Raw genomic sequence first — 27,519 nt, 5'->3', positions numbered from 1 at the left:
GTAGTGAGATTGACTTCAATCAAAAATAAAATAAAATAAAAAGTCTGCCTGGGGCCCCCCTCCTACACAGCCAAGTTATTCACCACAGGCAGGGTGATGGCGACCCAGGTGTCCAGGGCAAGCAGTGGTAGGTGATGCAGATTTGTCCATGAGATGGCATGGTGGCCCACTTCCAAAATATCTGCAAAATGCTACAAAATAGAGTCATTATGCTAAGTGAAATAGGCCAGGCAGGAGAAGACAATGCTGTTGATTGCAGGCCTGTGAGGCGCCCAGGGTCGGCTCCTAGAGACAGCACACTGGAGTGGTGACAGCCAGGGGACAGAGCACTTTTCATGGGGGCGGGGATTCGGTTTTGCAAGAGGAAGGGTTTCTGGAAGAGGGTGTTGGCGGAGGCTGTGTGACTCTGAAAGCACGGTACAAACTGTGCACCTAGACTGGGTTCAGATGCGCAGCCGGGGTGGGGCCGGCTACAGAACACAGGCTTAGTCCCTGCTTAACAAGGAAAAGAAAAGGAAGCAAAACAAGATGCCAGTTGAAGACACTGAGGTTGTCCTCCGGCCTCAGGCCACAGAGTTGGCCCAGGTCACAGCCTTATTCTGGAATGTGTCTCCTGACCCCAGCTTGCTGGAGCCCCCGTGGGTGGCTGGTGGCTGGAGAAAGGCACCCAGGGCACGCGGTGAGGCTCTCTCCTCAGAGCCCTCAGGAGAAGCTGCTTCCCCTCCTGCCATCCCTGATCTAAAGCAGAGCAGTGTGGGCCCCCAGGGAGGTGATTCCTGCAGGTGCAGCTGCGGTGGCGCTCACCTAGAAGCACCCCGCCGGCAGCCGGTGCTATGGTATTTCCTGACCTCAGGCTCCAGTGCCAGGTCTCAGAAGTATCATTAGAATGGCCACATTTCTTCATTTCGGGAAAACAGTGTCTGCCAGCTTTCCCAACACTCACCCGAGTGTCTGTTCCACACGGGTTGGCGCTTGTTTCAAACCTGATGTAGTCTAAGTTCAGACAAAGAAGTCGAGGACGCGGGAAAAGAGTAATGCCTGAGACAGCATTCCGCCAGCGCCAAAGCTGACTGTAAAGACGCCATGTTTTCAGAGTCCAGAATCACTGTGTGGAGGCAGAACAGAGGCAGGAGGTGCTGGGCTGCTTGTAGGAGCTTTGATCTGATCTGGGGGACTTTGCAGCACCCCAGGAAAGGATGCCTGTGCCTTTGGAGTGAGAGGAGACAAGGAAATTCAATTCTTCCTCTCAGTTAAGACCGAAATGCTTCTGGGCAGTGGTGGTGCACGCCTTTAATCCCAGCACTCAAGAGGCAAAGGCAAGTGGATCTCTGTGAGTTTGAGGTCAGGCTGGTCTACAAGAGCTAGTTCCAGGACAGGCTCCAAAGCTACACAGAGAAACCCTGTCTCAAAAAACTGAAGAAAAAAAAGCTGGGTGGTGGTGGTGCATGCCTTTAATTCCAGCACTCGGGAGGCAGAGGCAGGCGGATCTCTGTGAGTTCGAGACCAGCCTGGTCTACAGAGCTAGTTCCAGGACAGGCTCCAAAGCCACAGAGAAACCCTGTCTGGAAAAACCAAAAAAAAAAAAACTGAAGAAAAAAAAAGGAAAGAAAAAAAGACTGAAATGCAAGGCATAGATGGAAGAGGGGACGTCTGCTTAGCAGAGAGCAACAGAGTGAAATGGACAAGGTAGAAAAACATGCCTACTGCAGCGTGGGCTTACCAAAGAGGCCCCACCCAGGGCTCCATAGACAGCTCTCAGAATCACATGCAAAGTACTGGTAAAAGATGAAGAAAGGCTTGATTTTCCTAAAAAGTAATATACAGCTAGAGCAAAACCGAACATTTTTACTCATCAGAGTGGGAGCAGTAAATAAAACCAAACAAGCAAAAAAACCCACATTGTTTTCGCAAAGTTAAGCCGGCATGAGTGAGATATGCACATGTTTGATATTAACTATGGGGGTCTGGAAAGACGGCTCAGTCGTTAAGAATGCGCACTGTTCTCGCAGAGGACCCCTGCCAGGCGGCTCACAACCATCTTATTCCAGCTCTAGGGGAGCCAGGCACCTAACATGCATGTGCTCTCTGGCACACATACACATAAATAAGTAAAATGTTTATTCTTTTTTTAAAAATTGCTGGAATGCCAGCACTCTGATGACTGAGGCAGGAAGGATGAATTTGAGGCCAGCCTAGACTATACAGTAAGACGATCTAAAAAGTAAACAAAACGAAAGCAAACCAAGGGAAGGAAATGAGATAGCACAGGAAGCAAGCATCTATGAGAAAGCCTGGGACAACTACGGGCATTTGTTCTAGCCACTCATTTGAACTTACTAAAATAATCTGCAGGATGCAGTTAAAATTGGGAACTGAGGAGATAGCTCAGGGGGTAAACAACCTGAGATGGACTCTCTGGGACCACTGGGGAGAAGGCAGCATGCTCGAATCTATAATGCCAGAGCTGGGAAAGCTGAGCAGGAGGACCCCTGAGGCTCACTGGATATCCGGCCTTGTCAATCTCAGAAACTGAGGTGGGAAGCAGTTGGCTCACTTGCTCACACACAAGTACACATACATGAACACATCCACCACACACGGATACCCACACACATGAAGACATACAGCATACACATATGCCACACGGGAACACATACGTACACAGGAGCATATATACCATACGCAGGAGCATACGCGAACACATACACATGGGCACATGCACATACAACTCAAATGAAAAACAAAGCTCTTTGTGCACAGACCACATCTGCTTTTGTCTCCTAAGTACCTACGCATGGGCTCTGGGAGGCTCTTTCTTCGGTTCACTGCCTGCTTTATTCTTGGGAGTACTTTTTTCCCTTTCTTAAGAAGTGGTCTCTATTTTCATTCCACCTAATTTAAAAGGGATGACTTTGGACCACAGATAGGGATCAGCGGACGAAGGCTTTTCTGCTGAGCCTGGTGGCCTGAGTTCAGTGTCCAGGGCCCACATAGTGGAAGGAGAGAACCAGCTCCAGCAAGCTTTCTGCTGACTTCCACCAAATAAAAAAAGATCTCTTCTGGAAGCTGCTGGGATTTTCACAAAACCTGGACTATGTTTTTCTCTTAAACGGTAATGAAATTGTCCTAAAGCAAAAAAAGAAGAAGAAAAAAAGTGGTAAAGTTTTCCAGTAAGCATGAGACCATGAATTTGGATCCCCAGCACTGTCAAGCGTGCTGGTGGGCACTCTGTTTATCTGTTTCAAGATAAACCATGAGGAAGAGAGCTGGGGATGTAGCCCAGTGATGGAGCATTTGCTGGAAAGTACAAGTTTCTAGGTTCAATTCCCCATACCACAATATAAACAAATTAAAATAATTCCATGTGCAGTCATATTCCTTCAGTTCTGGGGTGTGTGTCTTAACAGGGCACCCTGCACACAAATCCTGATTCTGCAATGCTATTAGCTTTGTGTGGACAGAAGTTCTCTGGAACAATGATCATACCGTGACTACAGTGTGGCAGGGCTGGGTGGTCCTAGGGACTTTACTCTCTTACACATGGTTGTGAGTGTAAGTGGGTATGGTGAGCAGACAGTGTTTTCACAACACACAAATATTTACAACAGAATAGCAGACTTGGCCTTGTAGGCCGCCCCAGGGTCTAACCCAGTTCTTCCCACCAGGGGCTTAAAAAGTGCTGTCCTTGCTGGCCCTCACCTTCTGGCTCACCCCTCCTGCCTTAGCCTCCGGAGTAGCAAGGATGATAGCCGTGAGCCACTGTACCTCGCTCACCTCACAGTTTACATCCAAGTCGAGTGGCCATGCTTGGATGACTGCATCTTCTCTAGAGGCCAAGCTATTACCCAAGAGCAAAGCCATTTCTCAGGCTCTCTCATGGCAGGAGCTGGCGCTGGTGGGTTCTGTGGGACTGAATGCATCTGTCATAGCTTTGGGGAGTTCTGTCCTGGATTCTGGCTCACAGGAAGTTGGATAAGCTAGAGTATTCCACTTCTCATTTCAGGACCGAGGAGATGGAGGCCCAAAGAGGTGACTGGTGATCCATCAATGAGGGGGAGCTGACCCTGCTGTGGGGAGCAGGCTACAGGCCTGTCTGCCCTCAGAAGCTTCACTAGAATGAAATACAGATGCAGATTGGGGGAGGGGGCAGATTACCACAAACTTACCCCCCTATACTCACTAGAGGCCATCAGCCAAATGGTGTGATTCTGCCAGGCCAACTGGTCAGGGGACTTACAAAACCCTTTCTTTATGAGGGAGGACAGAAATGTAAAACATACGTGACTTCTTGTTGTTGTGTTTTGAGACAGAATCTCAGCATGTAACCCTGGCTGTTCTGGAACTCTGTACAGACGACGGCCTGCCTCTGCTCCTGAGTACTGGGATCAGAGGTATGTGCCACCGTACTCAGCAAGAACGTACCTAGCTCTTAGGAGACTCGAGTAGATGTTCATTCTCATGAGTTTTAGGGAAACTGGAGGGACTTAGAACAAAGCTGGTTCGATCTGCAGGGCAGTCAACAGTTTGTGCTTCTCTTCAGGAACAAAACAGAGGACAGCAGAGTGACGACAGTTGGCCTGTTGCCAGTCACCCTGTCTCACCGTTATCTGGGCATAGTCTCCTCTGGTTAATGGGGTCTGAGTAAGAAGATGGGGGCCTGCCAAGCTCCTCTCCTGGCAGATTACTCAGGGTCAGGAATTTCTGCCGAAATCTCACCACTGCTCTGGAAGGGACAGGACAAGGCATGGTGGGAGGGACCCTGATTGGGAAGTCTCCTGATGCCTCTTAGCTTTCCGAGCCCCGGCACAACCTTCGATCTCTTCTATAAGATTCTGTCCAGATGCATAAGGCAAGACCCAAGATTCCCCTGGCCCAGAATATTTCAGCTCTGAATCCATGACACCTCTCTAGTCCTGGAAAACATGGGTGGATAGTCGCTCATTCCATAGGATGCTTGTAGTCCTACTGAAAAAAGTCCAGGGGGTGTTTCTGAGGTAGGTCGTGTTGTTTAAAGCCAAAGGCTGATCCTCCATCTTTCCTTACACCTCTTGGTTGTGACGTGGCTGCCATGTAGCTGTTTTTCACATAGCTGTGTCCAGAAAGAAGGGAGAGCGGTCCAAACCTTGCTGCACAATCCTCCTTACATCCCACAGGTCAGAATTAGTTGGACTACTGGCAAGCAGAAAAGGGGATGTCTGATTGGTTTAGGCCAAGTATGATTCAGCCCAGAAGGGCAGATGACTGCCGAGAGACTCAGCTGGTGCCAATGCAGCTCTTGTTCTTGGTGGTGAGAGCACTGAGCAGTCTGCAGGAGGCAATGACCTGCATTTCTCATGGGAGCTACAGGAATAGGTTGTGAACTAGAAGCAATTTAGATGTTGCTACAAACTGATTACTTTTTCCTAAAATCTTTTCGTGGCTCCTTCAGCCTCCCCAGCTGATGTGTTTTGCAAAGCACATTGCTGAAAAATGGCATTTTCTACCCGAGGTCTCTGAAGTTACCTGCAGGAGCAAGTACGGTATTTCACAGAGGATTAGAAGTCTCCGAACACAGGGCATGGTGGCTCTGAACTTGTAGCTCACGCATTTGATAGAATTAAACTAGCTTCCCAGAGAAGAAACTGGCTGGTTAAGAGACTCACAAGTGGCTGGAGAGAGTAGTTAGCCTGTCTGGCCCTAAAAGGTGGCTGTAGAGGCCAACTCATTTCTTCTCTGTGATGAAGTTTCAGCAGCTGGGCAGGAGATGTCTGTCAGGCCCACTCTGCCACCCCCAGCAGAAGACAGACTTCTGTACAAATTTAGCACAAGATAGCAAGAAAGATGGAAGCTGGGCACCCGAATTCAATTTCTGTGTATCTCATCCGGGAATATCTCCTGGGGACTAGTAATTTAATCACGGACTTCTAACAAGGGCCTGCACTTGAGGTCACCTGTAGGGGGAATTTTCCTGTCCCAACCGTGTGCTCTCAAATAATCACTCAGAGGCTTAATATTAATTATAAATGCTGGGCCAATAGCTCAGGCTTGTTACTAGCTAGCTCTTACAACTCTCAACCCATTTCTATATATTAATTTATATGCCTCCCCAAGGCTTACCTCTATCCCATTTTAGATGTCCAACTTGTTCTCTGTCTGTCTGTCTGTCTGGCAACCCTTCTGGCTCTGCCCATCTTTGTCCCATCATTCTCAGTTTGGCTTTCTTGCCTAACTTTATCCTGTTCAACTATTGGCCTGTCAGGTTGTTTATTAAACCAATCATAGCGACATATAGTCACACAGTGTACAGAAAGATTATTCCAGAGCTGCCACCCCCATTCCAGAAGTCTGAGACCCTCATTGCTCCCCAGGATCCCTTTGGGAGAAGTGAGAGGGATATCCTAAAAGAACCCTGACAGCAACTTGTAACAGCACCCCTTCTCCACAGCAGAGCCAGGAACACCTGGGACTAGCGCTGGTTTGTTGTTGGCATGGGCAGGAGGCAAGGCTAGAATCTAAATGGATCCAGCTTACAACCTGCTTTGCCACTCGCCAGCTGTGGTGGTGGCGGCTTCTGGAGGTGGGGGCACCCATTCACTCTGGGTCAGGTCATCTGTCGGTGGTATGATTTTTGTTTATCTGTTCTTAGGAAGTGTGTATTTAGATCCTTGGTCCATTTAAAACATTTATCCTTTTGTTATTGATTTGTAAGAGTTCTTAACATATGCGGGATACTAGATTCATCAGATGTGTGATTTGGAGAGAATTTATCCTGTTTTGTAGGTTGCCATTAGTGTGTGTGTGTGTGTGTGTGTGTGTGTGTGTTATTTAGGACGTGCCGCAGTGTGCATGTTGAGTTCACAGGACAACTTCATGGAGTCAGGTTCTCTTTCCATCTTGATGTGGATTCTGGGGTTTGAATTCGGTTCGTCAGGCTATGCAGCAAGTGCCTTTACCCACTGAGCCATCTCCTTGGCCCCCTGATTTTTTTTTCTTCCTTTTTAACAAGATTAGTTTGGCTGCTCTCAGTCCCTTACATTTAAACAAACATTTCAAAATTCATTTGTCAATTTCTTCAAAGAAGACACTAAGTGTCCTGAAAGGAAGACAGCTAACTGCGGTGGCATATTCCGGTGAGTCAGGAGGATCAGGAGTTCAAGGTCCTCCTCAGCTACATAGTAAGTTTTTGTCTAGCCTGGGCTACATAGACCCTGTCTCAAAAATAAAGATTAAACAAAGAGACAGATTTTATTGACGTCACAGGTTGATGCGGGTGCTTTCTGTTACTCTCTACTTTATTTTGAGACAGGGTCTCTCACAGAATTCCATTCCTCTCCAGAAGCAATCCCACGGGGCCTTCCTGACTTCATTCCTTCCTAAATCAGAAATTCATTTTCAGTGAAGCTTATAGAAAGTAGAGATGGATGGTGAACCAAGGGACACTTCAGGATAGGGACTTGGGGGGGGGGGGAAGAGGACAAAGAGTGAGGGAAGCTCTGCTGGTGGGTGGGTGACTGGTGACCCCAGCAAACAGAGAGTAGGCCTCCTATTCGGCTGATTCTGGGGAGGTCTGTAGGGAAGATGGACATCCAGGTACAGACAATGCTGCTCGACTTGATGCCCATGGTTAGACCCATCGGAGCGGCTCACAGGAGCAGCAGGCCTCCATTTGGCTCTGCCAGCCCTCTCTCTGTTCCTAATGTTCTGCTCCTTGCACAGAGGGCTGGCACCACAGCTCCTCCAGCACTCCATCCTGGTGGGCAATGCCTTCTTCATTCAGGCCTTCTAGTCTCCACTCTCCTGGGCGTGGCTGGCCTTCCCCCACCTCTGCCTCATTTGCCTCCCTATCCCATACTGCCAAAAGTCCACTATGCAAAGGCCACCACACCAGGAAGTCTCATCCCTCCTGCCATATTAAGCACTGTACCCATTATCTGTCCGCTCTGAGGTCCCAGCTTGCCAACTGTGTCAAGAGGCAGAAGCCAGTGTCAGGTTCTATGGGGAGAAGGAGCAGATGCTACCAAAACTCAGATGACCATTGCACAGGACCTGTGGATCTGCCAATATTTTGGAGAAAACATATACAAATACATAAGGTATTTTTAAAAAGGTTTTTCTCAACATGGAAAACAGAAAAATCTTCAAACTAACCAGTTAGAATGTGGGCCCTGTAAATTGGGAGCGTGGGGGTCACGGGAGAGAGAAGAGGAATGGAGAAAATGTATAGCTCAATAAAAACAATATAAATAAATGACACAAAATTTAAAGTGTCAAATAAAAAAATAGAATGTGTACTCTGTTCTTTGGTGACTTTCTTTTCTATGTTAAGATCCTGGTAGACAATGCCGTCCATATGTGTGGGGCCATGAGGAATTTGCTGTTACTATCACAGCTAACCCTGAAGTGTAATTTATAGACCATACAATCCAGCCATATAAAAGGTGCAGTTCAATGTACCTGTTCCCCCCTCCTTTACAAAGACATAAAAAAGAAAGCGAGTTTAGCCTTCACATTAAAAAATTCCACCCGGCGGTGGTGGCACACGTCTTTAACCCCAGCACTCGGGAGGCAGAGACAGGTGGATCTCTGTGAGTTCGAGGCCAGTCTGGTCTACAGAGCCAGCTCTAAGACAGGCCCCAAAGCTACACAGAGAAACCCTGTTTCGGAAAAAAACAAAACAAAACAAAACCAAAAAAAAAAAAAATCAAAAAGTTCCATTATCCCCCCCCCCCCCACACACACACAAAGTTGTTTAACTGTCGCCCGTGTTTGGGTTCGGCTTAACAATGTTTCCTGTCATCTTTTTTGCGTTGACAATCTCCTTAATCATCCTGGCTGGTGACTACAGATAGCGGCTTCCTGGGGCAAAAGGCACAGCCGGCAGTGTTCTAGGATTGAAGACTCCAGACGCAGAGGAGCAGCCAGAGCCCTCCCGGAGCGAGCTATGGGGGAGCAGGCAGCGGCCGGCCCCGGGGGTTTCTTGCACGTGGGAGGAAGGATGGGTCACCTGCAGGTGTGGGCGCTCAGCAGAGGGAGGCAGAATCTGGAAAGCGGCGAGCACCCATGGCGGGCAGCGGTGGCCTTGGGGATTGGTGGACAAGGGACCACGAGGGGAGTGCAGTGCTGAGAGGAAGCCGGGGGCCAACCTGGGGTGGGGGTGGCAGTCTAGTGTAGCAGGGTCTGCACGCCCAGCAGGGGAGTCTGCACAGGGCAAGTAGCTGGTGCGCCGGACTGGGTGGGAGGTGGCGCACAGACCACGGGGAAAAGGGCGGGACCAAAAAGGGCTCCTGGCAGGCAGCCAATGGGCGCCGCCCACACACAGGCCACGCCCCCGGACCCGTCCGGAGCGCACGGGCTGGGAGGCGCAGACCCGGCTCGGGACGTGCGGTCTAAGCGCTGTGGCCATGCCTAGCGGCGCCCTAGCGACTGTCCTGAAACCAGCGCAACCCTGGTAGACGACACCCCGGGCCCGGCTGGCCCGGCCATGCCGCTGGAGACGCAGGACGCGCTGTACGTGGCACTGGAGCTGGTCATCGCCGCTCTGGCGGTGGCGGGCAACGTGCTGGTGTGCGCCGCGGTGGGCGCCTCGAGTGCTTTGCAGACCCCCACCAACTATTTCCTGGTGTCTCTGGCGGCGGCAGACGTAGCCGTGGGACTCTTCGCCATCCCCTTCGCTATCACCATCAGCTTGGGCTTCTGTACGGACTTCCACAGCTGCCTCTTCCTCGCCTGTTTCGTGTTGGTGCTCACGCAGAGCTCCATCTTCAGCCTCTTGGCCGTGGCCGTCGACAGGTATCTGGCCATTCGCGTCCCGCTCAGGTGAGACAAATCTTTCCAGCCCGGGCCGGTTTAGGTTCTACCGAGGGGCGCCCTCTCCAGGCTCACAGTTCTACCTCAGATGGGCCAGATTAAGAGTACACTAAGAGAGGTTCTGGCGTGGAGGATGCCAGCTACCTCCCGCGACGCTTGTTCCACGGCGGGTTGTTGAGACCGTCCTGGGGCAGCAGAAGAGGCCACCGGGTAGGCGTCTCTTAGGCGTCAGGGATGCTCCAGTCGCTCCCAGCTTAGGGGATCTAAATAAGGACACCCTTAGGGTCTCTGGGAAGTGCGCTCCCTGCGAGGTACCCGGCACGGACTCAGGAAGCTCAAGCTCGGGAAGGTTTGGTGTTTGCATCTCCACCCTCGTGGCGAAAGATACACCTTCCTAGCCCTCTTAGCTCGGCAAGGGAATCAACAGCAGCTGCCTTTCGCGGTCTTGTGCGTAATGGGCCCCGAGAAACTTCAACTAAGAGCAAGGCAACTTTGGATTCTGGGAACTGGTACTGTTATAAGGGACACAGTACTAACGACCCAGCTTTAGAATGCGCCTCTCCTATAACTGAGGCGGCGAGTCGGATCTAAGGGAAAAGTGCCACTTAGCTCTGGTGGGGAACTCTAGGAGCATTGGTCCCTACTAACCCCGTGGTGACTCCGATTACTCCCAGACATTTTAAAGAGCTACTGTGCTTGCTGCCTCACTGAACACCGACAAGCAAGCAGTCTTAGAGCCTCTAGCCATTGTGTAACATTATTTGTATACAGCCACAGTGCCCAGCAGCCCGAGAGGAGAGGCCCTTTCTCCAAGTACGCTTAAACCACTTTCTCCTTTTTCCACCCTGAGAAAACAGGATTCAGGGTAGCGAGCCAGTTAGCAAGGGGCATGGCTCCCAGTTGTAGCTAATAAATTTAAAGTTGTTTGATGTCTGTTGGTGCCTGGGCCCTTGGCATTTCTGAAGTGAGCTTTGGATCTCTTTAGATTTGGAACCTAGACGAGGAAACTGAGTCACAAGAGTAGGAAGAGAAAGGGAAGAACTCACTGAGCTCCGACTTGGTGCCAGACAACGCCAATTAAATATTTCTACTTTAATCCTGGCACTATCCAGAGGACAGGTGCTGTCGCCTGCCTGCTATAGGTGAGGAGTGGTGGCCCGGGGAGATGAGGGTCTGGTTCAGGATGCTACATGTGGGATGAATGGCATTGATGTTCACCATGCCATCCACCTGTCTCCCGGGGCTGCGTGTGGTCCCAGTGTTGTAGAGATGCGGAGAAGAGGTCCTGTCCGCAGTACGCCAGTGTTTCTAGGAGAAATGTGTTTGGGGAATTGATGAGCAGAAAACTCCCACAAGCCCTTGTAATAGATAGAAGTGATGAGCCTGGTGGTCCCTTGTGTGTAAGACCTTGGGTCCCAGATGGGACAGGAAGCCCCTGCTTTTGTGTGTGTGTGTGTGTGGGCGGGGGGTTTCCACATCCACTGCCCTTGGCATCTGACTGGGAGGCTGCACATATCCCCTCAGGAGTGCTGCAACCAGGGATTTCTGAGCATGAACCTATACAGCCTCTCTTCTCTCCATTCTGTTGGGTCTGGTCTTGTCTCTTACCTCCCTTAGAGTACTTTGTGGCCTTTTGAACTTTTTCCTCACAGTGCTAAGCAGTCAAAGGCCCCCAGCTTGAGTTGCCTACTCAGGGGAAGCCCTTTGGGCTTGCCCTTGGCAGAGCCCCAAATACATGGCAGCTCACCCAGGACACACTCCAAGTATCTCTTGTGCCACATGACCCGAGCAGGAAGTTCCATAAATGTTTAAATCTGTTAGTTCTTGTCCTGGGTTGTGCTGGGCGGGTCTTGAAGCAAACGGGTGTGGGTGTCTTAAGGGGAAACAGATGTGAATCACGGGCTCCTTGCTTCTCCTTTGCATTTGCTAAGGGTGAGGGGCCTGTGGAAGGTGAAGGGAGGGAGAGCAGTGAGTGCAGAGTCCAATGTGCGCTGTTACCACCTGCAGGCCTGTCCTGGGGGGTCTGGAAGTGTGCACAGCAGTATCCTGCTCCACACCTGGGCAGATATGACACCAGCTTGCACAGTGGTAGGTCGAAATGTATACAAGGTTCTCACCCTTTCTTGAGCCCTCCCGAGAGGTGGCGTGCATGGTGGGCCTCCTGACCTCAGCAGTTGAAAGCCCAACCCTATGGGAACAGGTTAAAATGTAGATTACTGTGAGCTGAACTCTGGCAACAAGACAGTAGTTCCAGCTGCACTCAGGAAGGCTGAGGTAGAGGGATTGCCTGAAGTTCAGGAGTTCAAGGTTAATTTGGGTAACAGCCAGCCTTTTGTCTGAAAAGAAAATGCAGATTACAGAACCCAGTTGGGTCCTGCAGAATCAGAGGTGTGGGGTAGGGTGTACAAAGGCCTCCAACATTAACGCCTACCTTGGGTCTGCTATTTATATCAAATAGCACTCAGCTTCTCTTGTTTGACGTGGGCTGGATCTGAGTGACCCTAAATACTGAGTTGGTTCCGAGACCCTCCTTGGGGGGCATGGAACTACAGCTGGACATCAAAACAGAGGTGCCTGGCTAAGGAGCCAGGGGTGGTCCAGGCATGGAAATCAGCATTCAGGAGCCCCAGGCAGGAAGATAATCACCAGTTTGAGGCTAGCTTGGGGCTACATAGTAAGTTCCAGTCCCAAGCTAGCCTGAGTTACAGTGGGAGACCTGTCTCAAAAAGGAAAGAAAGAAAGAAAGAAAGAAAGAAAGGAGAAAGTAATTGATGAGGGATTAAGATCAGATACTTCTCTTCCAGAAGACCAAAGTTCAGTTCCCATCAACCTACATCAGGTTGGCTTACAAGTACCCATACTTTTAGTTCCAAGGGATTCAGCACCCTTTTCTGACTTCCTTAGGTACCTACAATTGGGCACACCCACATTTAAAAATATAGAATAAAATAAGCCAATTTTTAAAAAAAATATCCTGTTTAGGAGGCGGTGTCTCTCTCAGGAAGCCAAGCCAGTGAAGCCCAGGGTGTGAGCACAGAATGCTTAGAGAAGAATTCTGTGCTCACACCCTGGGCAAAACAAACTGAGACTTGACTCCATGGCTCTGATGGTGTCGTGCTTAGGAGCCCCTGGCTCCCCTGGTCTTGATTTCACTAACATGAGGGGGCAGGCGCTGCAGCATGAAAGAGGGAGCCTAGAGGCGATGCCAGGCATAAAAACCATCCCTTTGTGGTCCTTAGAGGGAGGGGTGTTCACAGACAGACAGGTCCTGCCTTCTGCCCTGGTAAGGACTCCCATGCAGGGAAGCTTTTGAAGTGAGCTGTGCTAGGCTGTGCTAGGGATGCACAGCAGAGCTGGGGTGGAAGCTGGTGACTGTGGGGAGGTCAGCCACGTCTCCTCCCACATCTCTGCCCACAGCAGCCTCTGGCTCTCTCACTTCATCCTTTGGCTGGTTCCTGCTGGTGCCCACAGGAGTACTTCCTCCGAGCCTAACCTAATCCTGTTCCCCCTTCGTGCCATTCTGAGGGCCTTCCTTCCTTTGCTCAGTGAACTCAGTTTTCCCTTTTACCGTGGTTGACTCTGGAAGAGCTGACTGGATTGTTCTCCTAGAGGTGCTGAGGGACGGTGTTTTGGAGAGAGATGTGTCTATTGGCTAATCAGAACGAAAGGGCCATATTTGTCCTTCCTTCTGTCCTCTGCCATACTGTGTGTGTCATTAGGAATGTATGTTCTAAAACAGTGCAAAAAAACAAAACAACAACAACCATAATGACAACAACAACAACAAAAAAGGCAGGCAGGGGCAGGAGGGCCGAGACAGCAGATCTATAATGAGTTGCTCTGGAGCCCTGCTGAAGCCTGGGTAGCAGGCACTTCAGGAGCGCACCCCTGTGCCCAGCTGTTTTGGTATGCTCTAATGAAGGAAGCTGTGTTGTCAGAAGATCCCTCATAGGCCTGCATATGAGGATAGGGTGATACAGGGCTTGGGGATGCTGGGAAAGCTAGGCGAGCAGCAGGTGTCACGGGCTGAGGGCAGGTAGCTACAGATTCTGGGGTGTGGCCTACTTAAAGCAGGTCCTGGCTCCAGAGTTACCCAGAACTGGGTGTTGCTTTGCACTTGTTTATTCTCTGTTGTTAGCACACAGGGGACTCGCTCGATCTCCAGACCTGGAGCCCCGACCTTGAAGCCAGAGCAAGGGCCACAATCGGCTCTTGTCTAATCTCATATTTCTGTTCTCTCCAGCTTGACCAATATTGCAGGCAGCAGGTGGCTTTTGCCTGGGTGGGTGAAATGGGGAGGGGAGGCCCTTGTGCCTGTCTTAAAACTAGGCTGGAACTGAGTCACATACTCAGGAGGGCTCCTGGAACTCCGGTCCTCAGGCTGCAGAAGTCAAGCCTGAGGTAACCAGTCAGCCCTCAGGAGAACATGGAAATGGCCAGGCAGGGGTGATAAAGTGGGGCTGGCTGGCACCCCAGCTGTTCAGTTCCCCCGAGGGCTGAGAGGAGAGGGTCCTCCTGGTCATCACAGGCTCTCCCCTTGAATGGAGTGGGGCCCAGAGCTGCACCCAGCAGGCCACAGCCTGTAGTCACTGAGCTTGCCTGGAAGGGCCACGGCCCAGGGGCAGCCGTGCAGGAAATGGTTTTGCACCTTAGACCACCATCTACATCCTGTTCTGAAAGGCAGTGTGCACTGCCTGTGGCTGTCTGGAGAAAGAGCTGGTGGGAAATTGTGGTGGTGGTTCTTGCTTGGCAGCTTGGCAGCTGGGTATACCTGTGAGGGACTTGTTCTTTCCCTTCCTTCTTTCTTTTCTTTCCTTTTTTTGTTTGTTTTGTGTTTAGAGACAGGGCTTCTCTGTGCAGCCCTGGCTGTCCTGGACTCATTCTGTAGATCAGGCTGCCCTGGAACAACTCACCTGCTTCTGCCTCGGCCTCCCAAAGACATGTGCCACAACCACCCAGCGAGGGACTCCTTCCTTCCTTCCTTCCTTCCTTCCTTCCTTCCTTCCTTCCCTTCCTTCCTTCCCTTCCTTCCTCCCTTCCTCCCTTCCTCCCTCCATCCCTTCCTTTTTTCACTTACAGATCATGCCTCAAGTTGATTTGTAAAATCAACATAGGCCACTGATCATCCACAAACAATGTGTCACCCCAGTCCATCTGTCTTCACATCGGCAGGCATGTGAAGTCTTTTCTATGGAGCCTTCACAGGAGGCCTGGGCACCTTTGGGAGCCTGAGCTGGAGCTGAGGCCTGGGCCGGGGCTCGAGCGGAAACCTCTGCTTTGATTTGAACCTTGGGCTTTGGTTGGTAGAGCCTGCAACCCTTGGCCATGTAGCTTCTAGTCTAACCCCAGCTTGTGGTGAGCAACAAAAGCAAGATGGGGCCCTTTGGCATCTTGGGCTTAACCACCTTGGGCTTCACAGGGGCCTTGCTGGCCTCTGCACGTGAACTCATTGCCTTCCAACTGTTGGCCTGCATCTTCTTCAGGCCTTTCTTACTGTACTTCTTGACAAAGCGCATGCTCCTCAGGAACTTGGGGTCGACCCCCTTAAGAGATTTGTATCTTTGTAACCGGGGTTTCTCGATGCCATTTCTGTGCCATTTTCGGGATTGGTTGTGTGGTTTGGTTCTTGGACTTGCCCATGTCTGAACGGTAACCTACGTCTTCCGAAGTGCCTGGGACCAAAAGAGAAAGAGCGAGGGACTTTTTCGTAATTAAATCATTTCAGGTAGAAAAATCTACCTTTAATCTAGCCACACTTTCTGCTGGTAGCCTATATAAAAGACATGGAAGAAGGAAGTTCTTTCTCTTTGCCTGCTTGCTCTCGCTGGCAAGTCCACCCGTTCACTGTAATTAGAGCCTGCTTCTTCAGAATTCCAGCAGATACTGACGACCAGGTGAGACATCAGCCTTGTGAACTGAACAACTACTGGATTCTTGGACCATATATATGTGTGTGTATATATATACATACACACACACAAACACACACACACACACACACACACACACACACACACACATATATATAGCAAATCCCCTATATGTGTGTGTGTGCTCATCCTAAAAGTTCTGTTCCTCTAGAGAGCCCCCACTAATGCAGAAGGGCAAAGGAAATGACGTTTTCTCCAGATAGACCGTCTGCATTCCTTTCACACACACCGGGTCTGCAGCCTTGCAGGCCCTAACTCACGACCACTAGCAGGACTCAGTGTCTCTTCTATCTGGCCTGTGCCAGTATGGGTGTGCCCTGCCTAGAGGTGTTCAACACATGCCCAGTTTTCTTGCATGTTGGACTTTTCCATCTGTGACAGCACCCACACCTTATTAAAGCCCTTTCTATGGGTGGCCTTGCCTCTTATATACCACCTCCTGGCTAGTCTTGAGAACTCTGTGGGCAGGCACTTCGGAGATGTGGCCCAGAGCTCTTTAGCCTGGGATCACACAGGCTACACAAACCTGCGTGCCTAGGAGCCCTAAACAGTATGGGGCTAGCTCCAGGGAAGAAGCCAGACACCACCTGGATTCTGTAGGAGCAGTCCTTGATGAATGGGGGGTGAACGGGGGTGCCAGCAGATCGTGATGTGGGCCCTGAAGTATTTACTGCATGCGACAGAGAGTATGGGTGAAGGCTAAAGGGTAATATGACTAGAAAAGGGAGCTGTATTCGGTCCAAACATACGCTTGCACTCAGAGCTCCAATAGCAGCTGAAGGGCTGGGGATTATCCTTGTCTCTTTCTTCCGTTCAGGGGTCTGTGGTCCAGCCTTTCCTTATACTTCCAACTCATCACCAACCTTCAAGAATTGTCCAGTGTGTTCTTTCTCCCTTAACAGTGTTGCCATGATCCACTCTTGTTTCAGGCTAACAGGCTGGAGACCTTGCCAGTGGATGCAGGTCTCCATGACAGCTAAGGAGTGCACCTTCTCAGACAGCATCAATGTTGAGAACAGTTTGGCTGAAGGGGTGTAATGCTTTTTCTAGAGGGCTCATGCGGCTGGCGTGTGGGTGGGGCTCATAGGAAGGTAGAGCTCTGGGCTGTGTGAGGGCCGTGCAAAGGAGCAGAGGCGGAGAGCCCTGGTGCCTCAGAGAGTGAGGCTGGGGAGGCAGAGCAATGGGGTGGAGCAGGCGGGTCACAGAGGGCCTGAGGCTTCCTACGGGGCTCAGAGTTTGTCCTAAAGGTTCTGCTGCGTCCCTAAAGGACCCAGGAGGTGTGTGGGTACTGAGGGTGGCATAGAAGTCAGCACCTCGAAGGGCACAAAAAGGAAAGCAAGCGCACCTCGTTCTGTGACCAGCTCGTCTGCTGAGCAGCCCTTCTGTACTCCCTCCTACTGGCTCCTACTGACCCTCAGGTGTGGGCCGCCATCTTTTTTGCGTTGGCTTATCTGTGCGAGTATGCAAACCACAGTTTGATATAGAGGACAAAGGACAGCCCGCTCGCAGGAGGTGCTTCTCTCCTACCACGTGGATCCCGGGGGTTGAACTCAGGTCATCAGACTTGCTGACAAGCCTGACAGGGTCCCATAAAGTTAACTGGTTTTTATTTACTTATTTATTTTGAAACAGGATGGCTCACAGAGCCCAGGCTGTGTCCCCCTTCCCAAGTGGCTGTGCTTTTACACATATGCCACCATGCTTGCCTTGAATTTGCTTTTAGAAAGTTTTTTTTTGGATTCAGTGGGTTTGACTTCTTTCACGTGGAAGCGTGGACATAGTCGAGACATTTCCACCCCGTCCTCCATCAACTGGGTCTCCAGCTCCAGGCGGCGTAGGGAGAGGACAGAGGGCAGAGCCACAGCACCTGGGAATCCTGGCAGCCCAAAAAGTGGTGCACAGGCTGTGACTCCCGGCTTCTGTCCTAAATTCCTTTCCGGTCGCTGCTGGCAGTTAGGCTGGAGCATTTCTCCTTGAGGATTCCACACCACCGTGATGATCCTGCCTGCCTGTTTGTAGAAACTCACGAAACCTGTTTTCTGATACCCTCCACTCTGATTTTAATACAATTATGAATTTACCTTTGTGTCTTGACTGTCAGTCCCTATGGTTTTGTGAGATAACGAGGTGAGAATCACGTGAAAGTGTGGAATTCTTTACTCATTTCTTTAGAGACGGTGCCGCATAGCACAGGCTAGCCTGGACTCAGCTTTCACTTCCTCCTGCTCCTGAGTGCTGGAATTTAGGTGTGTGACACCACTCCTGGTTTAGTCCTGGCTGGGCTTCATGGTGCTAGCTAAGCACCCTACCAAGGGAGCTACATTTCAGCCCAGAATTTAATTTCCTTTACTATTTTGTGTATGTGTATGAGAGAGACAGAGAAAGACAGGGTCTCACGGGCACTCGGAACCCTCTTGCTTCTACCTCCCAAGTGCTGGGATTACAGATGTGTATGCCCACAGCTGATTCAAATGTAGGCATTTTATTTTTAAAACTATTTTAATGTTTATGTGTATGTGTGTTTTACCTGCATGCACGTCTGTGTACCATGTGCATCCCTGATGCCTGCTGAATCTAGAAGAGATTGTTGGATCCCCTGGAACTGAGGTTCAGATGGCTGTGAGCTTCCATGTGGGTGCGGGGACTCGAACCTGGGTCCTCTGCAGAAGCATTATTAAGTGCTCTCAACTGCCAAGTCACCTCTCCAGCCCCTCAAGTGTAGAGTTTAAATCAGGAATTTTGTTATGCTAGATCTTCACTTTAAGACCACTCTGGTGGACAGCTGGATGGACTGGAAGGGACAAGATTATGTAGGAAAGCCAGGTGTCACCAGGCCAGGAAGAAAGGAAGTGTGATTATGGCAGAGGCCATGGAGAACATTTGTACCTGGAGGGAAGAAAGGCTGATGTCTGTCTGACATCACCCAGGAGTCTGAGAGTTTGGAAAGAGGTCCTAAGTAAAGCCACACGGCCAACCAAGATACCGGACAGTAAAGAGCTGGGTGCCAGAGATGGACCCAGATCCAGTTAGTGAGCCAGGCCTCCCAAGGTGGCTGATGGGCAGCAGTCTGAATGGGTATGTGAGCGCTGTCACCAGAGATTGGTGAGCCATCTAGAGGGACCGGCAGATCTAATGGGCAAAGGTAAGTGGTGTGCTTGTAGCTGAAGATGGGAATCCAGAAGACGGGCTCAAAGGGATTTGGTGGCGTGGAGAGAAGCTGGTGGTAGAAGAGTAAGTCCAGGCCAGCTCCCAGGTTTCTGGGCATCAGTGTGTTACTGCTCTGAAAATTAGGGGGTAGGGAGAGGTGCTGGGGAGCTTGTGGCCCAGGTATATTCCGTGCCTAGGTTGGACCCGCAGGCTAGGAAGTGTAGTTGAGTGTGAACTATGGAGAGGTTGGGGTTCACTAGTCCTTCACTGTGTGGGTTCAGCCCCTCCTGCTTTGTTAGAGCCCAGGCTGTCCCCTCTCCTACCATATGGAAGTTCCTGCTTGACACCCCGCCTTTCTATTTCCCAATGCCTCTTGGGTTTACTGCCTATGTAGCTTCAGGCCTGCCCGCCACAAACTTCCCGAAGTGACTTTCTGTATACAGTATCTGTTTCCACCGTGATTTCAACACCGTAGCTGACTCTGGCCCTATTTGCTCTGCCCTGGAGCTTCTGTCTACCCAGTACTCCCTCTCCCATGCTCCTCCCTGTGTGTCTGCCCTGGCTTCCAGGACCCTTCACCTCTTGGAACTTAATGTGCTGAGGTCTCTGCATGTGTTCCCTGCCTGGAATGTTGCTCCATTTTCCTGCTGATTCTTCCGCATGCTCGCTGTGTCTCCTTGTGCGTCCCTGGGGTTTCTTGGCCACTCTCTACAACTTTGCAGCTATTTTCTTCACTTGTAGCTTGTCAAGCTGTCAGCTGTTCTGTGGATGGGCCAGCTTGTTGCCAATAAATCAGAATTCTATATGTAATGTCCTAAGAGGTTTATGGGAGAAACGGAGGAAATTGAGTGATGGGGACTGATTGGCCCTGTTCCAGAAGACCAAGTCTCTCCTCTCTTTGGCATTTCCAGAAGTTATTAGCAATATAGCCTGGCTCACTAACTGGATCTAAGTCCATCTCTGGCTTCAGGTTTTTTACTGTCCTGGTATCTGGGTTGGCCGTGTGGCTGTATCTGGGACCACTCTTTTTCAACTTCAGACTCCTGGGTGTTGTCAGACAGGCATCTGCTGTGCAATAATCCTTCTGTACATTGTAACAATGTTTTTCTCTCATTGTTACTAAAGAGCTGATTGGCCGATACCTAGGCAGGATTTTCAGGGCAGAGAGAAGGGTGGGAAGAAGGGTAGAGTCATGGGAGATGCAGAGGAAAGCAAGCTGAAGATTCTGTGTTGAAAAAAGGTACCGTCACATGGCAGAGGGTAGATTAGAAATACGGGTTAATTTGAAATGTAAGGGTTTTCTGGTAACAAGCCTGAGCTACCAGCTGAGCATTTTACAATTAATAATATGTCTCTGGATGGTCATTTGGGAGCAGCTGCTGAGACAGAGAAGCTTTGCCTACAGACATCAGCGTTCCCTCCAGGTACATTCAGGTGTTACTCATCTCAAATATGCCAGTTGTCTCAGTTTGTTTTCTATTGCTATGATAAGAACGGTGACCTATGGGAGAGGGTAGAAAGGGAGGGGAGGGGAGCAAATGTATAGCTCAATAAAAACAAACAAACAACAACAACAAAAGGACCTGTGACCCAAACCAACTTGGGGAGGAAAGGCTTTCTTTCTCTCCCTCTCTTCCTCTCCTTTTCCCCTCCCTTTCTTTTTTTTGGGGGGGGGGGTTAGTCATCGTCCAGCTTATATACAGTCTGTCACTGAGGGCAGTCAGGACAGGAACCTGGAGGAGGGACTGAAGCAGAGTCCATGGCGGGACACTGTTTACTAGCTTGCTCAGCCTGCTTTCTTACACAGCCAGGACCACCTGCCCAGGGGCACCACCCACACTGGTCTGACCCTCACACATCAATCACTGATTAAGAAAACTCCACAGACTTGTCTATAGGCCAAAATGTCGGAGGCATTTTCTTAATTGAGGTTTCCTCTTTCCAGATGACTTTAGCTTGTATCAAGTTAACAAAAAACAAAACAACTCAAACCACAACAAAACAGCACAAATATGTATGTATGTCCTGTGTATGTGTACATGTCACACACACACACACACATACACACACATACACATACACACACATACACATACACACACACACATACACACACATACATACACATACACACACACATACACACACATACACACACATACATACACACATACATACACATACACACACATACATACACACATACATACACACACACACCACACACACACACACATACACACATACATACACACACATACATACACACACACACACACACATACACACACACACAATCAGTCTGTGGTTCTAGAAATACTGAGTTGTTCTTAAGCAATATAGTTAGTTAACCTGTACGCCCTTGTCACAGGCTCCAGATGCAGCTATAAGAGGATGCAAAATATGCTTATGTGATCAGGACGGTGGTGAGCTGGTCTCTTTATATAAACCAGGCTCTTTGGCTTTGTTTCTGAGTACAGTGCTGGCTGTGGATGGAACGGGGAACATGTTCACCTCTGCTGTTAAGGAGCCTGTTCTGTTGGGATGATCTGGGCAACACTGGGTGCCAAGGTTCACACAGTGGCATACTTCAGTGTGAACTTCTCTGCTTCCATGTAAATTTCTGTCCTGTGAATTGACTCATATGTGCAGGCAAGTGGGAGCAGATGTTTGCTTTGCTTCATATATGATTTTGCCTGGGCAGAACTGGGGACAGGAGTTTGGGGGTGACATACTCTTCTGCAGGAAAGGAAAAGGGCCTGCTTGACTTCCAGGAGATTCCAGGGATGAAGGGGATAGAAACTGTGCCTGACACCCCTTCCTTAGAAAACTGCACCCCATCCTGTGCACCCCAGCCTGCTTTCATCCCCAGCACTGCTACATTGTCCTGGTTCGGAGCTCCTCCTGCAGCTATACCAGTCAGCTTGTTTGCTGTTATTCAGATATACACTCTGGCAGCCACTAGCCCCGCTGGACTGCCCGCTCAGTTGACCCTAATAATCTTGAGAGTACCCTAGCTACAAAACTGTGTTACGAATGGTATGCCCTAACCCATGCTCACCTATGTCCTGTGTGTGTGTAGAGAACATGAGGTTTTTGATGTATGTATGTACTTAGCAGCAAGCTTGGTGTCTCACATCTTATTCCCACCATTCAGAAGGTTGAGGGGGAAAAAAGTGGCCCTAGGTTTGAGGCTGACGTGGGCTACGTATTGAGTTCCAAGACTGCCTGGACAGATTGAGATTCTGTCTCAAAAACACAAAAGGATATACATTGTTTTACAACAGAAATGTCTGCATTTACTGAGGAGTGGAGCTTATGGACAAGACTAAATATGAAGAGCCCTCAACAGCTAAGAAGCAGTATAGTTTTCAGCATGTATTCACTTAGCAGTGTGCATTTAGGAAATGCTCTGTTGTGGGGCTCAGGAATGAACTCAGGGTCTCATTGATGGTAGTCCCAGTCTAGCTCCCAACCATGGAAAGTGCTATGTAAATCTGTGTTGTAAGTCACAGCTGTGGCTGGGAGGTGGGCTCCAGCGCCACTGTGTATGAGAGGGCTCAGGCTACTATGTTGCTGTCCAGGGGCTAGGAGCTGGAAGTATCCTGAGAGCTGGGACTGTGACCTGGTTTGAGCCCCAGAACCCTGTTCCAGTAGGCCAGCACTGGTTGTGCAGCCCTTGGCTAGTCCCCAGCCCCTTCATTAGGTAATCAGCAATCACATTGCTCTGTTGTTGATTCTTCTGTATGGCTGCTTCCACCAATCCCTTAGCTAATGAACGTTATAAGGAGGACCTGGACACAGCTCTGCACAGCAGAGCGCTACAACTCTTTGCCAGAGTCTGCTTTCCCAGGACAGCTCTTTAACGTGGACTGTTTTCCAATGGCCTTAGGTGACACCATGAAAGGGTCATTCATCCCTGGGGGGTCCCAACCCACAGGTTGAGAACCTCTGCACCAAAGAGTGGTAGAGGTTGTTCAAGTCCTGATCCTCCTGATTCCTGTGTGCTGCTTGCAGATCAGAGGCTCCAGGACTTGGCAAGCAGCTCTCATGCTAAAGCATTTGATGCATGGCTGGGTGACAGAAGAAGGGAAACTGGGACTTGTGATATGAGCATTGAAGGGCTAGCGGTCCCTAGACAGCAAATAACCACTTTGGTCAGTGGTAGCCATCAATTTGGTGGGCTTTGTGTTGCTATGATTTAGCGGTAGTGGGCAAATCATTTACGTTCCGAGCCTTGTTTCTCATAGTAACAGCCTGGGTTAGCAGCCCCTTCCCATGAGACTTGGTTAGTGGGAGGTGTGAGTTTCAGGGTGTAGTGTGCCCAAGGAGGCGGGGCTTGTGTGCTGTGCTACTGGAATTTGTTTGGAGAGAGGAGCATTCGGGCACTTGTCTCAATTTGGTGTCTCTCATATCTGGCTCCCTGGATCTTTGCTGTCCTACTATTGATATTGTCTGTGGACATTTGATGAGTCACTCACTCAGCTTGAGTGCTCCAGTCTGTCCCTTCAGCTCTCAGTGTTCCTCTCCCTCCTTCTCAGATCCCACTTCCATGGTCCCAGCCTGCACCCTGTAAAATGCAAAGTGGCACCACCATCAAGGTCCTGTTTGCCTGGCAAGCTCTCCTCATCTCTCCCGGGGTGACAGACAAGTCCTGTGTCCTAGCTGCCTCTCCCTTCCTCATCTTTGTGAAGTGACAATTCTCAAGAAGACACAGCCCATGTCACCACCATCCAGCCTTTGCTCTTAAACCAGCCTTTTTATCCTTTCTTCTGCCAGCACTCAGGTGGCATCCCTTCACACAGCCCTGCATCCTTCTGACTCCTCAACCATCTCTGATGGCCTGTTTTTTCTTTTTGGGAAGGAGGCTGCTGGGGATAGCCTCATATCACTTATATTAACCTCAAACTCCTGGTCTTTCTGTCCCCACCTCCTGAGTGCTAGGATTACAGGCATGCTACCACACCCACGCCCTGGTCAGTTTTTCTGCATCTTCTCTATAGGTCACCGTCACTAGTTACTAACATCCACTCTTCTCATGACAGCCCCTAATCATCTGTTTCAGTGAATGTTAGGATATTGGGGAAAACCCCCTGAAAACCATGCATCATCCCTGATTCTTCACCATCCTCCATCTAATCCATCTTCAAGGCCTGTTGATTTTTTTCCAGTATCCATTGCATCATCCAGACTGAATCCTGGCCCCAGAGAGCATCTTCTTGAGTTTTGAGATAGTTTCCTAGCTGCTCTTTCTGTGTCTTCATGCATCCCTAAAACTCAGTTGCTGTGACCCAGTGACTTCTACAACATGAGCACTCCTTGGCTTGCAAGTCTTCCATGGCCTTGAGTCTGTAATGAAAGCCCGCCCGCGTGAGTGCCATTTGCCTGGAATCTCCTTGCTGTCCAGGGTTCTCCTCCCTCTCATCCACAAGCTTCTACTGAGAGGTCTTCCATGATGTCCTAGACTGAAGCTTTCCTTGTTTGTACCTTAGCAATCACTGACCAGAGAAGGAAGTCTAGGACTTGCTTACCCCACAGCCAGTCCACCAAGGCTGGCCTGGTTCAGCTGAACTATTAATATGGCTGAGTCGAGGGCAGAGCTGTATTGCAGGCTACCTCACGGATAGGATTCTAAGTGGTTAGCCGTTGTGGAGGCATTGTTACCTTGCAGAGACTAACTGTGCTATTGACGGCCCTGGTGAGGCACTGGCAAGGAAAAACATTTTTCAGAGAGTTTCATCACTGGCCAAGAAAAATGCAGTGAGCAGCTGAGCTCAGCAGGCCATCCTGTAGTAAAGGCCCTGCAACTGAGCTGCCTGCTGCTGAGAGGAAGCAGCAAAGCTGAACGATCATTATGTATGAGCCAAGTCTCAGTGGGCTTCCTCTGCATATTGGACTGGTTGTCCTGCCTGCCCAGGCAACAGCATTGAGTATTCCTAGTATACAGTTGCTGCAAATCTACTACTAACAGGTATCAAATGAGGGATGTTTTCATGATGGCTGACTATAGCTGAGCTGTGGTGGTTCATGCCTTTAATTCCAGCACTCAGGAGGCAGAGACAAGTAGATTTCTTGAGTTTGGGGCCAGCTTGGTCTACAGAGTGAGTTCCAGGACAGCCAAGGTTACACAGAGAAACCCTGTCTCAAAAAGCCAAAAACAAACCAAAAAAAGAACAGACTATATATTGGGGACTATATTGTGGGCACTGTGCTAGGCCCTGGGATACCAGTTCATTAAGATATGGTCTGTCCTTAGGTGGCTGTCATTCTAGTTGAGGGAAAAATGTATGTAACAAATTAAGGACCAGTTATCGATGTTGATTTCCCAAGCTTAAGCAAACTCTCCTGTTGGTGGCTTTCTGTAGATGAGGCACTAACAGAGTTTCTGTTCTAGATTCCGCAGAGAATTCAGCAGTGCCCCTGCCCAGAGTATGACGAAGGCATTTTCCTTTTGTGAGATAAGGTTTTGCTTTGTGGCCTCAGCCTCCTGATTGGAGGGCCACAATGTGTGCACCCATCATAACCAGTCCTAAAACAAACTTCTGGTGTTAAGAGAAGTGGTTCTTGTCAAAAGCCCGAGGCAGAGTCAGCTTGTTCAGATGTCTCCTTGTGAGTCAGGTTTCACATGCATGTTTCCTCACTATTTGTTAGTGACATCTTCCCTTAACGATGGCGGTCCTTTACCATTAGAGCACGGACATGTTCTACACACTGGCATATCTCAACTACTCCTTCCAGGAGGCCTGCAATTACCCAGTACAGAGGCTATTCAAAAGGGTCTCTAAGATGTCTGTACCTTTGTCACTGAACAGAAACAAGTACTGAGTCAAGAATGAGGGTTTTGTTTTGGTGTGGTTTTTTTTTTTTTTTTTTTTTTGTCATTGTTTTTCAAGACAAGGTTTCTCTGTGTAGCTCTGGCTGTCTTAGGCTCTGTAGACCAGGCTGGCCTTTGCCTCTGCCTCCTGAGTGCTGGGATAAAAGGCGTGCGCCACCATGCCTGGCTAAGAATAACAGTCTCTCTGAGCTTCCTGCTGACACTTGCCCCTGTGTCTGTGTTAAGTAATGGCCATGGTGCCCCAGAAGATGGACCTTCAAGCCAGGTGAGCTAAAAGGCCATGGGACACCAGCAGGGTGGGACTTTGGGGTCTGCTTCAGGAATACTGTAACATGACCGATAACAGATGATATTCTCTTTAACAGGTATAAAAGTTTGGTCACTGGGAGCAGAGCAAGAGGGATCATTGCTCTCCTCTGGGTCCTTGCCTTTGGCATTGGATTGACTCCGTTCCTGGGTTGGAATAGTAAAGACAAAGCCACCAGCAACTGCACAGGATCTGGGGATGGAAGCGTGAATAAAAGCTGCTGTCCTGTGAAATGTCTCTTTGAGAATGTGGTCCCCATGAGCTACATGGTGTATTTCAACTTCTTTGGGTGTGTCCTTCCTCCACTGCTCATAATGATGGTGATCTACATCAAAATCTTCATGGTGGCCTGTAAGCAGCTCCAGCGCATGGAGCTGATGGACCACTCAAGGACCACTCTGCAGCGAGAGATCCATGCAGCCAAGTCACTGGCCATGATCGTAGGCATTTTTGCTCTTTGCTGGCTACCAGTACATGCCATCAACTGTGTCACTCTTTTCCATCCAGCTCTTGCCAAAGAAAAGCCCAAGTGGCTAATAAATGTTGCCATCCTCCTGTCGCATGCCAACTCAGTCGTCAACCCCATTGTATATGCCTACAGGAACCGGGACTTCCGCTACACTTTCCACAGAATCATCTCCAGTTATGTTCTCTGCCAGACAGACACCAAAGGTGGGAGCGGGCAGGCTGGGGCACAGTCTGCTCTCAGTCTGGGCTTATGACCTCGGCTCTGGCCTTTTGGAGAAGGCTTAAAACAAACAATGGGACTCCACACAACTGGCTGGTTCTCACTGTGAAAGGCAGCTGCACCTCCCAAGCAAATGAGCTGCTCTTCTGAGTCCGACCTGGAGTTACACAACTCTAGCTAATATGCATATGCAATTGGTAGGCTCCAAGGTTAAATACACCTATGAATCTACTCAGCTGCTCTGTGTGGATGATGACAGTGGCTTGAACTGATTCCCAAAGATGTTTTATTTTTAAGAATCTGCCTTATTCATGGTAGAAAATGACTAAAACTTACCTTACTGTGAAACACTGTGAACTATTATAATAAAAGTATTTTTCACTTAAAGTAATGGAAAAACAAAAGTTGGCTATACTATTGTATACTTGTTCCTAGGACTGCAACCCTGAAAACTAAGGTATAATTCTTCAATTAAGATACTGTTGTATTAATTTAGAAAATGATATTCTCCTAAGTTTTGAAATAGAATTATAATTTTAAAAAACAATTTTAAGTTCAGTGTTTTCCATGTACACAAAATACTAGATAGAAGCCAGAGAAATGGGTTCCTCCTCAACTGGAATCCTGCTTCTTGAGAGAGGTTCTGACTGGGTTTGCTTCTCTCCCAAGTTAAGATTTATTGGAACCAGCCGGGCAGTGGTGGCGCACGCCTTTAATCCCAGCACTCGGGAGGCAGAGGCAGGCAGATCTCTGTGAGTTCGAGGCCAGCCTGGTCTACAAGAGCTAGTTCCAGGACAGGAACCAAAAGCTACGGAGAAACCCTGTC

At 49.5% G+C, this 27,519-nt stretch overlaps 1 protein-coding gene and 1 pseudogene across 1 annotated transcript; one reads left to right on the top strand and one right to left on the bottom strand.

Moving 5' to 3' along the window:
- The first annotated feature begins 9,283 nt into the window (after positions 1 to 9,283).
- Positions 9,284 to 27,135, top strand: Adora2b (adenosine A2b receptor). The gene is made up of 2 exons (XM_041665403.1): positions 9,284 to 9,795; positions 26,064 to 27,135. The coding sequence occupies exons 1-2, from the start codon at positions 9,461 to 9,463 to the stop codon at positions 26,725 to 26,727; spliced, it is 999 nt and encodes a 332-aa protein (XP_041521337.1). The 5' UTR covers positions 9,284 to 9,460; the 3' UTR covers positions 26,728 to 27,135.
- Positions 14,892 to 15,426, bottom strand: LOC121456134 (annotated as a pseudogene).
- Positions 27,136 to 27,519: the final 384 nt, after the last annotated feature.

Source organism: Microtus oregoni, unplaced genomic scaffold, assembly GCF_018167655.1.
Source record: "Microtus oregoni isolate MIOR12 unplaced genomic scaffold, Mior012 000015F_ref0000493, whole genome shotgun sequence".
Classification (NCBI taxonomy): Eukaryota; Metazoa; Chordata; class Mammalia; order Rodentia; family Cricetidae; genus Microtus; species Microtus oregoni.
Note: the sequence above shows the minus strand (reverse complement) of the source record. Positions and strands in the feature narration are given on the sequence as shown.

Excerpts from the sequence above, each read along its gene's own strand:
- Adora2b (XM_041665403.1), top strand. The coding sequence starts at position 9,461 with ATGCCGCTGGAGACGCAGGACGCGCTGTACGTGGCACTGGAGCTGGTC. Across the intron at positions 9,796-26,063 it reads GCCATTCGCGTCCCGCTCAG|GTATAAAAGTTTGGTCACTG; the intron begins GTGAGACAAATC and ends TCTCTTTAACAG.